Raw genomic sequence first — 19,185 nt, forward strand, 5'->3', positions numbered from 1 at the left:
GGACGAGCTCTCGCTTCTGCAGGAGGACGAAGAGGAGGAGGAGGGGGTGCGAACGGCTACAGCCAATTGTTTCCTAGACCGTGGGCTAGGCAGAACTGTCCCAAACTTGCTGTCCCCTGTGGACCCTGCATCCACCACATTTACCCAGTGTGCCGTGATGGACACGTAACGTCCCTGGCCATGCCTACTGGTCCATGCATCTGTTGTCAGGTGCACCTTTGTGCTCACAGATTGCCTGAGTGCATGGACGATGCGCTCTTTAACATGCTGGTGGAGGGCTGGGATGGCTTTTCTGGAAAAAAAGTGTCGACTGGCTAGCTCGTAGCGTGGTACAGCGTAGTCCATCAGGGCTTTGAAAGCTTTGCTTTCAACTAACCGGTAGGGCATCATCTCTAACGAGATTAGTCTAGCTATGTGTGCGTTCAAACCCTGTGTACGCGGATGCGAGGCTAAGTACTTCCTTTTTCTAACCATAGTCTCATGTAGGGTGAGCTGGACTGGAGAGCTGGAGATCGTGGAACTAGCGGGGGTGCCGGTGGACATGGCAGACTGAGAGACGGTGGGAGATGGTATTGTTGCCACCGGTACCCTAGATGCAGTGTTTCCTACTACGAAACTGGTGATTCCCTGACCCTGACTGCTTTGGCCTGGCAAAGAAACCTGCACAGATACTGCAGGTGGTGCGGAAAATGGTGGCCCTACACTGCCGGAAGGGATGTTGCGTTGCTGACTAGCTTCATTGGCCGAGGGTGCTACAACCTTAAGGGACGTTTGGTAGTTAGTCCAGGCTTGCAAATGCATGGTGGTTAAATGTCTATGCATGCAACTTGTATTGAGACTTTTCAGATTCTGTCCTCTGCTTAAGGTAGTTGAACATTTTTGACAGATGACTTTGCGCTGATCAATTGGATGTTGTTTAAAAAAATGCCAGACTGCACTCTTTCTAGCATCGGATACCTTTTCAGGCATTGCAGACTGAGCTTTAACCGGATGGCCACGCTGTCCTCCAACAGGTTTTGGCTTTGCCACGCGTTTTGGGCAAGATACGGGCCCGGCAGATGGAACCTGTTGCGATGTTGATGCCTGCTGCGGCCCCTCCTCCTCCGCTTCAGAACTGCTGCCGCCTGCACCCTGTTCCCCCAATGGCTGCCAATCGGGGTCAAGAACTGGGTCATCTATTACCTCTTCTTGTAGCTCGTGTGCAACTTCGTCTGTGTCACCGTGTCGGTCGGTGGTATAGCGTTCGTGATGGGGCAACATAGTCTCATCAGGGTCTGATTCTTGATCAGCACCCTGCGAGGGCAATGTTGTGGTCTGAGTCAAAGGACCAGCATAGTAGTCTGGCTGTGGCTGTGCATCAGTGCACTCCATGTCAGATTCAACTTGTAATGGGCGTGGACTGTTAACTGCTTCACTTTCTAAGCCAGGGACGGTATGTGTAAAGAGCTCCATGGAGTAACCCGTTGTGTCGCCTGCTGCATTCTTCTCTGTTGTTGTTTTTGCTGAAGAGGACAAGGAAGCGACTTGTCCCTGACCGTGAACATCCACTAACGACGCGCTGCTTTGACATTTACCAGTTTCACGAGAGGAGGCAAAAGAGCTAGAGGCTGAGTCAGCAAGATAAGGCAAAACTTGCTTTGAAAAGGGAGCGTTCGAGGCCTTGTGTAGTCAGACGACGAACCTGGCTCCACAGCTCCAGACTTAGGTGCAATATTTTTTTTCCCACGACCAGCTGATGCTCCACCACTACCACTACCCTCATTACCAGCTGACAATGAACGCCCCCGGCCACGACCTCTTCCACCATACTTCCTCATTGTTTTAAAAACGTAAACAAACTAACGGTATTTGTTGCTGTCACACAAATTACACGGTGAGCTATAACTTCAGTATGATTTAGCTACCCCTTTACAGGTGAGTGAGACCTCAACGAAAATCAGGCACAATGTTACACACTCTGTTGTTGGTGGCAACAAATGAGAGAGATGCCACACACGCAGGACTGTCACTGAAGCACAAATGTAAATATTAATCTCCCACTGATTTGATTTTTTTTTTTTTTTAAGTGAGACTTTAGGAAAAAAAAATAATAGAATAAAATGATTTTTTCAGGAAGAATTTAGAAACCAAAGAAAATAAAATGATTTTTTCAGGGAGAATTTAGAAAACAAATAAAACAAAAAAAGGCTTTCTATGGCCCACTGAGTGAGAGATGACGCACACAGGAGTCAGGAGTGGCACACAAGCCCAGAGGCCAATATTTATCTCCCACTGATTGATGTAGTGATTTTTTCAGGTAGATTTTGGAACCCAAATCAAGCTAAAAAAAATAATAGGCTTTCTATGGCCCACAATTGGAGAGAGAGAGAGAGATGGCACACCCAGGAGTCAAGACTGGCACACAAGCAGAAAGGGCAATATTAATCTCCCACTGATTTGTTTTTTTTTTTTTTTTTTCAGGGAGACTTTAGGAAAAAAAAAATAGAATAAAATGATTTTTTCAGGAAGAATTTAGAAACCAAATAAAATAAAATGATTTTTTCAGGGAGAATTTAGAAAACAAATAAAACAAAAAAAGGCTTTCTATGGCCCACTGAGTGAGAGATGACACACAGGAGTCAGGAGTGGCACACAAGCCCAGAGGCCAATATTTATCTCCCACTGATTGATGTAGTGATTTTTTCAGGTAGATTTTGGAACCCAAATCAAGCTAAAAAAATAATAGGCTTTCTATGGCCCACAATTGGAGAGAGAGAGAGAGATGGCACACCCAGGAGTCAAGACTGGCACACAAGCAGAAAGGGCAATATTAATCTCCCACTGATTTGTTTTTTTTTTTTTTTTTTATCAGGGAGACTTTAGGGAAAAAAAAAATAGAATACAATGATTTTTTCAGGAAGAATTTAGAAACCAAATAAAATAAAATGATTTTTTCAGGGAGAATTTAGAAAACAAATAAAACAAAAAAAGGCTTTCTATGGCCCACTGAGTGAGAGATGACGCACACAGGAGTCAGGAGTGGCACACAAAACCAGAGGCCAATATTTATCTCCCACTGATTGATGTAGTGATTTTTTCAGGTAGATTTTGGAACCCAAATCAAGCTAAAAAAAATAATAGGCTTTCTATGGCCCACAATTGGAGAGAGAGAGAGAGATGGCACACCCAGGAGTCAAGACTGGCACACAAGCAGAAAGGGCAATATTAATCTCCCACTGATTTGTTTTTTTTTTTTTTTTTTCAGGGAGACTTTAGGAAAAAAAAAATAGAATAAAATGATTTTTTCAGGAAGAATTTAGAAACCAAATAAAATAAAATGATTTTTTCAGGGAGAATTTAGAAAACAAATAAAACAAAAAAGGCTTTCTATGGCCCACTGAGTGAGAGATGACGCACACAGGAGTCAGGAGTGGCACACAAGCCCAGAGGCCAATATTTATCTCCCACTGATTGATGTAGTGATTTTTTCAGGTAGATTTTGGAACCCAAATCAAGCTAAAAAAATAATAGGCTTTCTATGGCCCACAATTGGAGAGAGAGAGAGAGAGAGATGGCACACCCAGGAGTCAAGACTGGCACACAAGCAGAAAGGGCAATATTAATCTCCCACTGATTTGTTTTTTTTGTTTTTTTTTTTCAGGGAGACTTTAGGGAAAAAAAAAAATAGAATAAAATGATTTTTTCAGGAAGAATTTAGAAACCAAAGAAAATAAAATGATTTTTTTCAGGGAGAATTTAGAAAACAAATAAAACAAAAAAAGGCTTTCTATGGCCCACTGAGTGAGAGATGACGCACACAGGAGTCAGGAGTGGCACACAAGCCCAGAGGCCAATATTTATCTCCCACTGATTGATGTAGTGATTTTTTCAGGTAGATTTTGGAACCCAAATCAAGCTAAAAAAAATAATAGGCTTTCTATGGCCCACAATTGGAGAGAGAGAGAGAGATGGCACACCCAGGAGTCAAGACTGGCACACAAGCAGAAAGGGCAATATTAATCTCCCACTGATTTGTTTTTGTTTTTTTCAGGGAGACTTTAGGAAAAAAAAAATAGAATACAATGATTTTTTCAGGAAGAATTTAGAAACCAAATAAAATAAAATGATTTTTTCAGGGAGAATTTAGAAAACAAATAAAACAAAAAAAGGCTTTCTATGGCCCACTGAGTGAGAGATGACGCACACAGGAGTCAGGAGTGGCACACAAGCCCAGAGGCCAATATTTATCTCCCACTGATTGATGTAGTGATTTTTTCAGGTAGATTTTGGAACCCAAATCAAGCTAAAAAAAATAATAGGCTTTCTATGGCCCACAATTGGAGAGAGAGAGAGAGATGGCACACCCAGTAGTCAAGACTGGCACACAAGCAGAAAGGGCAATATTAATCTCCCACTGATTTGTTTTTTTTGTTTTTTTTCAGGGAGACTTTAGGAAAAAAAAAATAGAATAAAATGATTTTTTCAGGAAGAATTTAGAAACCAAATAAAATAAAATGATTTTTTCAGGGAGAATTTAGAAAACAAATAAAACAAAAAAAGGCTTTCTATGGCCCACTGAGTGAGAGATGACGCACACAGGAGTCAGGAGTGGCACACAAGCCCAGAGGCCAATATTTATCTCCCACTGATTGATGTAGTGATTTTTTCAGGTAGATTTTGGAACCCAAATCAAGCTAAAAAAAATAATAGGCTTTCTATGGCCCACAATTGGAGAGAGAGAGAGAGATGGCACACCCAGGAGTCAAGACTGGCACACAAGCAGAAAGGGCAATATTAATCTCCCACTGATTTGTTTTTGTTTTTTTCAGGGAGACTTTAGGAAAAAAAAAATAGAATACAATGATTTTTTCAGGAAGAATTTAGAAACCAAATAAAATAAAATGATTTTTTCAGGGAGAATTTAGAAAACAAATAAAACAAAAAAAGGCTTTCTATGGCCCACTGAGTGAGAGATGACGCACACAGGAGTCAGGAGTGGCACACAAGCCCAGAGGCCAATATTTATCTCCCACTGATTGATGTAGTGATTTTTTCAGGTAGATTTTGGAACCCAAATCAAGCTAAAAAAAATAATAGGCTTTCTATGGCCCACAATTGGAGAGAGAGAGAGAGATGGCACACCCAGTAGTCAAGACTGGCACACAAGCAGAAAGGGCAATATTAATCTCCCACTGATTTGTTTTTTTTGTTTTTTTTCAGGGAGACTTTAGGAAAAAAAAAATAGAATAAAATGATTTTTTCAGGAAGAATTTAGAAACCAAATAAAATAAAATGATTTTTTCAGGGAGAATTTAGAAAACAAATAAAACAAAAAAAGGCTTTCTATGGCCCACTGAGTGAGAGATGACGCACACAGGAGTCAGGAGTGGCACACAAGCCCAGAGGCCAATATTTATCTCCCACTGATTGATGTAGTGATTTTTTCAGGTAGATTTTGGAACCCAAATCAAGCTAAAAAAATAATAGGCTTTCTATGGCCCACAATTGGAGAGAGAGAGAGAGATGGCACACCCAGGAGTCAAGACTGGCACACAAGCAGAAAGGGCAATATTAATCTCCCACTGTTTTTTTTTTTTTTTTTTTTTTTTATCAGGGAGACTTTAGGGAAAAAAAATAGAATACAATGATTTTTTTCAGGAAGAATTTAGAAACCAAATAAAATAAAATGATTTTTTCAGGGAGAATTTAGAAAACAAATAAAACAAAAAAAGGCTTTCTATGGCCCACTGAGTGAGAGATGACGCACACAGGAGTCAGGAGTGGCACACAAGCCCAGAGGCCAATATTTATCTCCCACTGATTGATGTAGTGATTTTTTCAGGTAGATTTTGGAACCCAAATCAAGCTAAAAAAAATAATAGGCTTTCTATGGCCCACAATTGGAGAGAGAGAGAGAGATGGCACACCCAGGAGTCAAGACTGGCACACAAGCAGAAAGGGCAATATTAATCTCCCACTGATTTGTTTTTTTTGTTTTTTTTTTCAGGGAGACTTTAGGAAAAAAAAAATAGAATAAAATGATTTTTTCAGGAAGAATTTAGAAACCAAATAAAATAAAATGATTTTTTCAGGGAGAATTTAGAAAACAAATAAAACAAAAAAAGGCTTTCTATGGCCCACTGAGTGAGAGATGACGCACACAGGAGTCAGGAGTGGCACACAAGCCCAGAGGCCAATATTTATCTCCCACTGATTGATGTAGTGATTTTTTCAGGTAGATTTTGGAACCCAAATCAAGCTAAAAAAATAATAGGCTTTCTATGGCCCACAATTGGAGAGAGAGAGAGAGAGATGGCACACCCAGGAGTCAAGACTGGCACACAAGCAGAAAGGGCAATATTAATCTCCCACTGATTTGTTTTTTTTGTTTTTTTTTTTCAGGGAGACTTTAGGAAAAAAAAAATAGAATAAAATGATTTTTTCAGGAAAAATTTAGAAACCAAAGAAAATAAAATGATTTTTTCAGGGAGAATTTAGAAAACAAATAAAACAAAAAAAGGCTTTCTATGGCCCACTGAGTGAGAGATGACGCACACAGGAGTCAGGAGTGGCACACAAGCCCAGAGGCCAATATTTATCTCCCACTGATTGATGTAGTGATTTTTTCAGGTAGATTTTGGAACCCAAATCAAGCTAAAAAAAATAATAGGCTTTCTATGGCCCACAATTGGAGAGAGAGAGAGAGATGGCACACCCAGGAGTCAAGACTGGCACACAAGCAGAAAGGGCAATATTAATCTCCCACTGATTTGTTTTTTTTTTTTTTTTTCAGGGAGACTTTAGGAAAAAAAAAATAGAATAAAATGATTTTTTCAGGGAGAATTTAGAAAACAAATAAAACAAAAAAGGCTTTCTATGGCCCACTGAGTGAGAGATGACGCACACAGGAGTCAGGAGTGGCACACAAGCCCAGAGGCCAATATTTATCTCCCACTGATTGATGTAGTGATTTTTTCAGGTAGATTTTGGAACCCAAATCAAGCTAAAAAAAATAATAGGCTTTCTATGGCCCACAATTGGAGAGAGAGAGAGAGATGGCACACCCAGGAGTCAAGACTGGCACACAAGCAGAAAGGGCAATATTAATCTCCCACTGATTTGTTTTTTGTTTTTTTTTTCAGGGAGACTTTAGGAAGAAAAAAAATAGAATAAAATGATTTTTTCAGGAAGAATTTAGAAACCAAATAAAATAAAATGATTTTTTCAGGGAGAATTTAGAAAACAAATAAAACAAAAAAAGGCTTTCTATGGCCCACTGAGTGAGAGATGATGCACACAGGAGTCAGGAGTGGCACACAAGCCCAGAGGCCAATATTTATCTCCCACTGATTGATGTAGTGATTTTTTCAGGTAGATTTTGGAACCCAAATCAAGCTAAAAAAATAATAGGCTTTCTATGGCCCACAATTGGAGAGAGAGAGAGAGATGGCACACCCAGGAGTCAAGACTGGCACACAAGCAGAAAGGGCAATATTTATCTCCCACTGATTTGTTTTTTTTTGTTTTTGTTTTTCAGGGAGACTTTAGGAAAAAAAAAAAAAAGAATAAAATGATTTTTTCAGGAAGAATTTAGAAACCAAATAAAATAAAATGATTTTTTCAGGGAGAATTTAGAAAACAAATAAAACAAAAAAAGGCTTTCTATGGCCCACTGAGTGAGAGATGACGCACACAGGAGTCAGGAGTGGCACACAAGCCCAGAGGCCAATATTTATCTCCCACTTTTTTTTTTTTGTTCCAGGGAAAATTTATAAACCCAATAAAAAAAATAATAAATAGGCTTTCTATGGCCCACTATCTGAGAGACAGAGAGAGATGGCACGCTTAGGACTGGCACACAAGCCCAAAGGCCAATATTAATCTCCTTTTTTTTTTTAAGGGAGAATTTATAAAACCAAAAAAAATAAATAAATAGGCTTTCTATGGCCCACTATTTGTGAGAGAGATGGCACGCTCAGGACTGGCACACAAGCCCAGAGGCCAATATTAATCTCCCACTTTTTTTTTTTTTCCAGGGAAAATTTATAAACCCAATAAAAAAAAAATAAATAAATAGGCTTTCTATGGCCCACTATCTGAGAGAGAGAGATGGCACGCTTAGGACTGGCACACAAGCCCAAAGGCCAATATTAATCTCCCACTGATTGATTTATTGATTTTTTCAGGTAGAATTTAGAACCCAAATAAAGCAAAAAAAAAAAAAAAAAAAAAAGGGCTTTCTATGGCCCACTGAGTGAGTGATGATGCACACAGGAGTCAGGAGTGGCACACAAGCCCTGAGGCCAATATTTTTCTCCCACTGATTGATGTAGTGATTTTTTCAGGTAGATTTTAGAACCAAAATCAAGCAAAAAAATAAATAGGCTTTCTATGGCCCACTGAGTGAGTGATGATGCACACAGGAGTCAAGAGTGGCACACAAGCCCTGAGGCCAATATTTTTCTCCCACTGATTGATGTAGTGATTTTTTCAGGTAGATTTTATAACCCAAATCAAGCAAAAAAATAAATAGGCTTTCTATGGCCCACTGAGTGAGAGATGACACAGACAGGGATGGCACTCTAGCAGAAATGTCAATCTTAATCTCCCACAAAAAAAAAAAAAAACAGGGAGTGTCCTTCAATTACTATCTCCCTGCAGTAATCTCAGCCAGGTATGGCAGGCAGCAATAAGGAGTGGACTGATGCACAAATCAAATAAAAAGTGTGTACAAACCAAAAAGATAGCTGTGCAGAAAGGAAGGAACAAGAGGATTTGTGCTTTGAAAAAAGCAGTTGGTTTGCACAGCGGCGTACACACAGCAATGCAGCTATCAGGGAGCCTTTTAGGGCAGCCCAATGAGCTACAGCGCTGAGGGGGAAAAAAAAATAAAATGTAGCTTCCACTGTCCCTGCACACCGAAGGTGGTGTTGGGCAGTGGAAATCGCTACAGCACAAGCGGTTTGGTGGTTAATGGACCCTGCCTAACGCTATCCCTGCTTCTGACGAAGCGGCAGCAACCTCTCCCTAAGCTCAGATCAGCAGCAGTAACATGGCGGTCGGCGGGAACGCCCCTTTATAGCCCCTGTGACGCCACAGACAGCAAGCCAATCACTGCAATGCCCTTCTCTAAGATGGTGGGGACCAGGACCTATGTCATCACGCTGCCCACACTCTGCGTTTACCTTCATTGGCTGAGAAATGGCGCTTTTCGCGTCATTGAAACGCGACTTTGGCGCGAAAGTCGCGTACCGCATGGCCGACCCCGCACAGGGGTCGGATCGGGTTTCATGAAACCCGACTTTGCCAAAAGTCGGCGACTTTTGAAAATGAACGACCCGTTTCGCTCAACCCTAGAACTGACGTATATAAACTTGTTGGCAATTTAAATCTCCCTTTTTTGGGGGGGAGACTGCAGCAAAAAACAGGCCATGTGCAGATTATTACTAATAAAAGTTAAATTTTATGGTTTAATAGAGTGGGATTTTTTTCAGAGATCTCCCCACTTTCTTAATTCTTGGTCTCTGGGAATATCTCTCGAGCAGTATAGAAAAGTATGCAGATAAAACTTGACACTGCATAAGAATTGCTGAGAATGGGAGAATGATAAGGTTTTAAAGGGTTGTATGATTAGTGATGGTAACATCTATAGTGCCAAAGTGTATTACAGTTATTCGTATCCAGAAATGCAGTACTAGTGTGCTGTGGCTCTACTTTTAAATGATTCTGTGCATTCAAGATATAGGAATCATGTAGAAGAAAGTCCCAGACTACATAGCCTCTTGGCAACCTAAAGTAAAGTGCTAATAAGAATTCCATCCGCCACTGAACCTATTGATGTCCAATAGTTTCTCTAAGCCTCATTTAGTACTTTTGTAAATGTTACAGTGATATTGACACCTTCTTGTTTTCACTGAGCTAATGGGGCAGAGAAAACTGGTTAACATTTCATTGACTATCGGAACTTGACCTCGTGCACCAGCCAATTTTATACAACTTCAGTGTAATACTAAAAGGTGTTTTCCATTTTAAAAATCAGTTTTAGTTAGGGTGTCCCCTAGCGCTAAGCTGATCACTGAGTTTCCAGTTGCTCTGACTTTAAGTAATAAGCTGTAACCTGGCTGAATTTTGGCAGCAAATGTGCATGTATACCACAAGACCATCGCAAGAGAAAACAAGCACTAAAATGGACTCATACAAATAAAATTTGCATTGATTGATAGCCACTCTTTATGTAACATAAATGTTTGGCTCATACTAAATGCTAGACCCTCTCTTATAACTCAAAACTGCCATACAGATAGCAGTTTTAAATGTCTACATATTTAAAAGCAGCAAATACCTCTATTGTTTATGTGTTCCTAAGAGTACAGATTCCAGTAATTTTTGAACATGTATATTAATGGAAGTTCTATAAAATTTCCCCGCAGAGGTCAATGTCAATTTGGTTATACAGCCAAAAATACCTCATAAGTAAGCAAGTTAACCACTCATTTCAATAGCTATACAAAGCCCCATTTTTTTTAGCTAGTACTATGAGCAGTCAGCTACCCCTATCCTACACATTACCAGACATTTCTTTCCTTTGTCCTTTGTCAAGCTCGGAACTGGTAGTAAAGCTGCCATACCAAAAACCGGAACGACAACTTGACAATCGGGGTACCTGACTCTGATAATTTTAGTAATTTATACTGTGTAACATATATTTTATACCTCATTTAAATTTAGTTTTGAATTGATAATTTTCAGGTAAAATTCAATAATTTATTTAGCACTATTACCGGTAATTTAAATAGAAAATATCACAAGTGCTGTGTTGAGGCTTGTACAAAATTCATCTCACGTTTCATTTTTAACCAGTGTCATGAAGGTATTTCATGAACATTGATTTTTCGTCAGCTGTTCATGAAGCATCAAGCTGTAAAACCTTGTTGCATTACATCCAGCCAAGACTCACATTGCACAAAAAAAGAAAAAATCTGTTTATTATATTTAACATGTGTTATTCCCTCTTATTTAAAAAAAAAAAGCCTTAAATGCCTATTTATTTTTGCATATTGCGTTTTTCAATAATATTTGTTTTCTGCTATGTAAATTACCATACATTCTACTGGAATTTTCCAGCTCCAGTCTCCAGCTCCAGAACTGGACCTTTAAGTCTATTAATTTAGCCAAATGTCTAATTTATTGCATTTGTAGCATTCTAAAGATGCACAGACACAGACTTCTATATATACAATTCAATAATTAGATGAGTTACATGGACATGCATTTTCAAACCTAACAACCCCTTACAGCCACATTCATCAAGACTAGAGATGAGTGAAAAAATTCAAGCAGAATGAAATTTTCCAAAAATCTGCATTCGCCAAATGGTGGCCATCACTTTTCTGAGCCCAAAAAAGGCAAACAAAATGTAAAAAAAAATTAAAGCAATCCTTATACTTACCTCTTAAGCTCCTCTGTGTCACCCATCCGGTCCTCATCACATCTTCAGATCACTTTGCTTGCATTGAAATCCCCGAGACCCTTCATCAAAGCTCTTTTGCCAGAATTTTGGCTTAAAAAGCCATGAAAAGTTACCAAACATCTGCACAACGTGAAGCTTTGTGAATTTTGATATTTTCACACCATTTTTGCCCAGCTCTAACAAAGTTGGGTGGAGCTGGTGAATAACAGGGGAGAGGTGAACCTCATTTTGTCACATTAGTGATGAGCGGTGGCAAAAACGTTATTCAAGCATGGCCAGGAGTAAGATATTTTGTAAAGTGCCCATTGAGGCACCTCATCTGATTCATTAAGAGGTTAAACTCTTCATAAATCGGGAGAATTACACTGACTTCACCTCACCCCCTCATTAAGACTGGCATGAACATAGTTGGACTTGACGACTTGGGTTCTAAATGTTTGTCAACATTTTCGATCAAAACGGTATAAATGACTGTGACTTGATTTACCTCATCTATAATGCTAGTTGTCAGTTGTTCGTAGAGGAGCCAATGAAATCTAAAACATAATTATAAGGACAAGACAAGTGCTTGGAGTCACTAAAATTGAAGAGGGGCAGCCTGCACTTTTCGATAGATGTTGTAGGGTTGCATTGGTTATATCTCCTTTACCCATTGCTATCTCAACTGATTTCTTATGTGTATTTCTGGTAACGGCCACTAAAAAAAGATATTCAAAGTATATATTAATAGTAATATATAGCTTTAATAATTAATAATGACTATTCATAAAAATTAATAATTGGTATTAATATATTAATAATAATTAAGTAATAATTTTCAGATAACACACAGTACAGTACAATTGGGTGGTATTGTGTATGTAGTCCTTACCTGCTTAGTGACAAGGATTTACTTTCAGACGTTTGTCATACAATGACTCATACAATATTTTACTGTTTCGCTTTTACTTTATTTTTGGCTTTTTTTTTCTATATTTCTGAGCTTGGGACTAATTTATACCCAGTCTGGACAGTCTTTTCTGCAGCAGAAACTGCCCATGTAGCCTGTGTATATTTTAAGCATCTGAAGATGGATCACCACAAGAAGTGACAAGCTTTTTTCTTTTTTTCTTTACTTCCCTGGTTACAATGATAGATACCTAGGCTCAATGTTACATTTTAGAAACTAAATGCAAGCAATACCCATTAAAGCGTGATCTGTGTTTCCTTTTAGTCTTGTCATGATGATTAATAGACATAAATTATACCTTGATATATTGTGCTAAATATCTGCCATTTTTCTTTAAAATCATTAGAAATCTATTACAAAGCTTTGTGCTGACACTATGATTAATACTGAATGCGCGACAAGGGATAAATATTGCAAAACCATGACACCGTGATATTTGAAACGTACGCTTAGATTAAAATGTAAAGATCTATCTGATGGCATGTGATAATTCTTTCCTTGATAAAATTAACTTAAAAGTGCACATATATGTGGGTATGTGCCATATGTATGTGTAGAGGACTTTATTTTTTTGTGTTTATTGCTGCCGCTAAACCAGGAAACATCAAACTTAACCAGCGAAAACTAATTCCCCGTGCGCAATAGATAGCTGTTGGCCGAACAATGGTTTGGCTGATCATTTGGTTGGCAGTTATTGCTCCCAATTCCTCCATAAATAATTGTGCTCACTTTGTCAAGCAATCCTGCGTTCTCGAGAAAGGGCTGCTGCCAGACATCTCTGGTGGCATCTTTCCTTTCCAAGAACAAGAGTATTGATCCTCTAAAATCAGAAATCCAAAATCAAAACTAGGAAACTTCAAAAGTAGCCACTGAAGACTAATGCCCCATACACATTAGATAGCTGTTAGCTGAACAATAATTTGGGTGATCACTTGGCTGGCAACTATTTCTCCTAACTCCTCCATACATAGGTGTGCTCACATTGTTAAAGTGAACCTGTCACCAGGTTTGGCCGATACGTGTTGCAGCCATCACCTTTCAGTTCAGGCTTATCTACAGTATTCTATAATGCTGTAGATAAGCCCCCGATCCGACCTGCAAGAGAAGAAAAATAAGTTTCATTATACTCACCTGCAGGGTGGTCCGGTCCGATGGGTGTTGCAGGTCCTGGTTTAATGCCTCCCATCTTCTTGTGATGCCGCCCTCCTACTTGCTTCTTCACTCCTCGGCATTACGCTCCTGCGCAGGCGTACTTATCTGCCCTGAGGGCAGAGCAAATTCCTGCAGTGCGCAGGTGCTGGGACTCTCCGACCTTTCTCGGCACCTGCGCACTGTGATAGTTTGCTTTAGTAAGATCAAAATGACCTCATCATACATCACTAAAAGTAAATAGATGGTAGCTGATTTCCACAGCAATGCTGTCACACACTATCTGCACAGGTTCTTCAATATTCTCTGGCTGATGCAATCTTCTGCACTGTGAAAAATGCCAGCAGATGCTTAGCAATTCATCAAAAGAAATATGCAGCAAAATCCTAAAAACGTCATCTCTAATAGTTAGCAATTTCTTTATTTTGTATTATTAGCATTGATGTATTGGTTGAGAGAGGTTCTAGACATTTATAAGATAAATGTGAGAAGTTTTGAATCCCGTACACAGCCACAGCTAGTGGGTACTATCCAAGGTTAACCAAAATTTTGTGAAAAATGTGAAAAGCAAAGCATTTAAAAACAAAATTGTGTGAAATCACCCTCAGTCAACAGTTCAGACAGCTTTCCTCCCTTCCGCAGTTACCCTCCATCTTCTTCTTCAAGAACCACTTACATTCAAAGCAAAGATAGATCAAATAAAAATAAGACTGTGTTTTGGGGAAAGTAGGTTGTACCGGAGTTGCTCAAAGTCATTTGTACAAAGATGGATTTCCTTTATTCCTTCTTTCCTCTTGCCATCCTTCACTCTGCCCCCACTCTTTTCCTTTCTGACTCCCTACCTACCACCCTTTCTCCTTCTTTACTTTCCTTCCTTCCATTCTCCCTCCCTCCCTCCCTCCCTTCCTTCCTTCCTTCCTTCCTCCTTTTCTTTCTTTTTTTTCTTCTTTTTCTTATTTCCTTTTATTCCTTCCTTCTTTCCTTCCTTTCCTCCTTCTTTCTTTCCTCTTTTTCTTGTTTAATTTTTTTCTTTCCTTTTCTTCTATCCTTTTCTTCCTTTCCTCCTTCCTATTCTCCTTCCCTTCCTTGCCTCCTTCCTTAATTCCGTCTTTCTTTTGTTCCTTCCTTTCTCCCTCCCTGTTTGATCAAGATATGAAATACCTATTCATTACACCACCTAATTCTGTATTTTCTATTTTAGTAGGTTTTTTCTTCCTTTTAGATTTTGTCATTCTAAGCAAATGACTGGAAACAAATTACATTGGACATATTCCTAGAAGGCACGGCACAGAGGTTACTCGCCTTTAAACGACTGTGATCCCGCGCTCACAGCATCTGAGTGTGAAATAGTCAACCAGACTGCTATCATGATAATTACATAACCAGTGGAGGCAGAGACGGAGTCGAACACACGTCTAGGCATTGATCTTTCTTACAATTGTATTTATACTCTCTGTGATTGTTATTATTACTAATGATAATGTTTTATATTGATGTAGTCAAATTAATACATTCAGAAAATTAAGATTATGTCAAAGATTTCATGTCGTATACAAATCTTAAGTGTTTAGTCTTTCCTATAACTCCCATAGACTCAATGGAAAGATTTGTGCATATGTGCAGCCATCTCTATATTGAATTATGTGGCAATTGTCAGGGTAACAGATCAGCAAACAAAATTACTAAAGAATATTTAACCATGAAAATCCATTGTCCGATCATAGATAGATTTCTCGAGCTGAGAATATGCATTTTTTTTGCAACATGACTGTATTATCTTAAACCTGAGCACATAGATTTTTTCACTCAAAATTCTTAATTTAGACATTATCAGCTTAATTGTCATTACTATAAGAATGAAGTAGTGCCTATCTGGTGAAAATGTAGTACCGTTTATATTAAAAAATTATTCTATTCAATAAATCTGATTAGAAATCATGCATTACGTGCATGGCAATCTTCTCATTAAAAGCCATTACTAGGTATGACATTTATATGGCTCCCTAAAACATACTATAAAATTTTTTTTTTTCTCCAGTGAAATATGATCCATTAATGTATTATTCAAAATTATTATCAGAAGCATAATTTGACAGCGTAAGACCCAATAGTCAAACTCAAATCCGAAAGTATGCAGAACCAAACATGAACTAATGTTTGTAAATTATCCTAAGCAGGAAGACAAAGAAAGAAAAAAAGGGAAAAAATAATATGATTATGATTTAAAAAGAGAAAACACAGTAGTTTGACAATAAATTGCTTTACCCAACTACTAACCATGAGAGGAGAAAACGTTTTGGTGTTATCATTCATATTCTCTGAAAAAAGGCCAATAAGGCAAAAATTCTGCCGGGTTATGTAAACTTTTGAGCACAACTGCAGTTCCAGCAACCTGATAAGACCCCTTCTACGTGGCTGTGGACTTTCCTAGCCCAAAAGCAGCTCCACATGGATAGTATGAGAGATCAAAAAAGTCCAATGGAGCTTCAATTTGGGAGAGGTGTATGGTATAAATGAACGGTCAACGGATGCAACAGAAGGATGGTGAAAAACTCAGTCAATGTAAGGGAAATCTCCAGGTGGATCGTAGATATGGATAAATTCAATATTTATTTGATAATAAATGAGATTGTTATATCATATAAAAGCTTGTAAAAATGTTAAAAGAAAAAATGAATACATAACACAACAAGTTTCTGCCATATATAAAAAATGGTAAAATGTAGAAAAAAGTCAGCTTACCAGACGAAAATGTTTCGACCTCCTGTTTGCAAACCCACACCTCGCAAAGATGAGGGTGAAGCAACCACATTCTTCTATAAAAAATAGTATCCCATAAAGCACTTTTATATCTGTCCTCATTGATTCTGGGCATGGTTTAATTCAATATGGAATCCAATCATGAACTCTGCGTATATGGCAGAAACGCGTTGTGTAATGTACGGTATTCATTTTTAGTTTTCATGTTTTTAAATGCTTTTACATGATATAGCAATATTCATTGTTATCAAAACAAATGTTGAATTTATCCACATCTACGATTCATCTGGAGATTTTCCTTACATCGACTGAGTTTTTCACCATCCTTTTGTTGCAACCATTCACCTTTCATTCATACCACTGGGATTCCCTCTCGCATGAACTAATGTTTAAAGGAGTTCTTCTTTTACTAAAAAAATAATAAAGGAAATATGTTTATAGATAAATAATCTAAATACATTTGGTTATCAAATAGAATACTTTTGTTTACTGAGAAAATCGCTATAAAATCAAAAAGGCCACCACCTTGTTACACTGACAGAAAAATGTCCGAGAATGTTGGGATTGGAAACCTCTGAGCATGTGCAGCTAGAAGTTCAATGGCTATGACCTGGCGATAATCTATGCCATGTACTGTGGTTCAGAAAAACAGGGCATTCAGCAGTGTGAGCAGCTTCTTCTTTCCTCAGCACTCCTGGTCTCACTGGTATTATATCAGATACACAGGATGGACAGCAGTATGAGTAGAATTTTTTTTACCTCAGCGTCCCTGGTATCTCCAGTATTAGATTACATGGATGGCAATGTGAGCATCCTTTTCTTGCCTAAGAATTTCTGGTAGACAGGGTGGATGGCAGTGGGAATAGCCTCTTGTTACCTCAGTGCCCTTGGTATCTCAAATATTAAGTCAACTAAACAGGATAGAGAGCAGTGTATGCAGCTTCATCGTACCTCAGCACAATTGTTATATCTAATATTAGATTAGATGGACAACTGTGTGAGCAGCATCCTCAGTATCTCCAGAATTAGGTCAGATAGACATGGTGGACAACAGTGTAAGAAGCCTCTTCTTACCTCAGCATCCCCGGTATCTCCAGTATTAGGTCAGATAGACATGGTGGACAACAGTGTAAGAAGCCTCTTCTTACCTCAGCATCCCCGGTATCTCCAGTATTAGTTCAGATAGACAGGGTGGACAACAGCGTTAGCGGCATCTTCTTACCTCATCATCCCCGGTTTCTACAGTATTGAATTAGATGGACAACAGTTCAAGCTGCCTCTTCTTACCTCAGAATCCCTTGGCTGAGAGGGCAGTGTTAAAGAGGTTGCCTAGTCTATAATGATGAGTCTGCAGTTACTCTGTGTGACTGCAGACTTTTGAATCCCCCAGAGCAAGCATTGTGCTCTGTGAGTACTTGCTGGGCAGAAGCCGTCTAGTGGACACGACCTCCCTCCATACAGTTGTATTGAACGAGGCCTGTGCCCACTGGACAGCTGCACCCTCTTGATGGCCATTCCCTCGCTCCATACACTTGTATAGAGCGAGTCTGCACACACTAGATGGCTTCTGACCAGGAGTATGAATATCACATACATCACTGCTGTTCCCTACTCAGACATCGGCAAATCCTCGCAGCACACAGTGCATGCGCTGACGTTGTTCCAAAGTCTCCAGTCACACAAAGTGACTGCAGACTTTTCATTTTAGACCGGACAGTCACCTAAACTATATGACATGTAATTTATAACTGGTAAATGTTGTAACGTGTTTTTAAATTGTTTGCAGATTTATAAAGCTATGAATATCCCTCAAGTGCGGAATCCGATGCTTCCTCCAGTGGAGAAAATGCCGACATCATTCAAAGCAAAGATAGCCCTTCTTGGTGCTGGACCAGCAAGCATCAGCTGTGCTTCCTTTCTGGCCCGACTTGGATATTCAGATATCACAGTGTTTGAGAAGCAGAATTTTTCGGGAGGATTAAGGTATGCAAATTCAGTGAATACACGATTCTAAGTTTGGACTACTAGACATCGAAATATGTTCAAACTGACAGTCAAACAATTTACTATCATTAATACTAAAAAACAAAAGGCCTGCACTCCAGTTCATTGTTTGTAAAAAGGACAAGAGTTACAATAACACGGAACACATTAATGACAGGTTGTCCAAAAATGATCTTTAGAAAGTAAGTTACATAACTGATTAAAACAGTAAAAAGGGTTATCTTGGACTTTGCTTAATTTTTGCTATGGGCCTAAAAATGTGCAGGAAGACAGTTACTGACTACCTGCCTGTCCTGCCTGGCACTAATCTCTGCCAGCTCAGAGCGGTCACAGACCGCTCCTGCCAGTGATTCTGCTGTTTCATTTGACTTCACATCAACAGAACAGCTGTTTATTTTCTTGTCAGCTCTGTCAACTGGGCATTACTGCAGACGTCATGCTGATTGACAGCCGGCTCCCTGCAGTTAGGCATTGATTTGTCAGCGGTCAATAAGCATGACATTGGCAGAGACACCTTTCAACAAAGCAAAGCCGAAAAGAAGTTGGTTTGTCAACATGATATCCTAAGAAGCTGCAGAATCGTCAGCAGAGGAGGTTTGTGACCACTCTTAGCCAACAGAAATCAGCGACAAGCAGACCAGGCAAGTGATTAGCAACCATCTTCCTGAAAGTTCTTAGCCCCTCAGCCAAAAAATAAGCAAAGTCCAGGATAACATCCTCTGAATTCTGCCACTTGTTCACTTGTTCATTTCTTCTTAGTAACTTCAATCCTGCCATCTTCACTTCCAGTTCTGTGAACAACACAGAACAGCGTTTCCTCTGTTGGCACATGGCGAGAGCAATGTGTGAAGAAACAGGCTGATTACTTACTATG

At 39.2% G+C, this 19,185-nt stretch overlaps 1 protein-coding gene across 1 annotated transcript in view; it reads left to right on the forward strand.

Annotated features, from left to right (window-relative positions):
* The window catches only part of DPYD (dihydropyrimidine dehydrogenase), a 1,420,302-nt gene that overhangs the window by 418,052 nt on the left and 983,065 nt on the right, over positions 1–19,185 (forward strand). The window contains exon 6 of the mRNA XM_069737684.1: positions 18,094–18,290. Within this exon, the coding sequence (XP_069593785.1) occupies positions 18,094–18,290 (197 nt within the window). The remainder of the gene's footprint in view (positions 1–18,093; positions 18,291–19,185) is intronic.

The sequence above is a fragment of the Ranitomeya imitator genome, chromosome 8 (genome assembly GCF_032444005.1).
Source record: "Ranitomeya imitator isolate aRanImi1 chromosome 8, aRanImi1.pri, whole genome shotgun sequence".
NCBI lineage: Eukaryota > Metazoa > Chordata > Amphibia > Anura > Dendrobatidae > Ranitomeya > Ranitomeya imitator.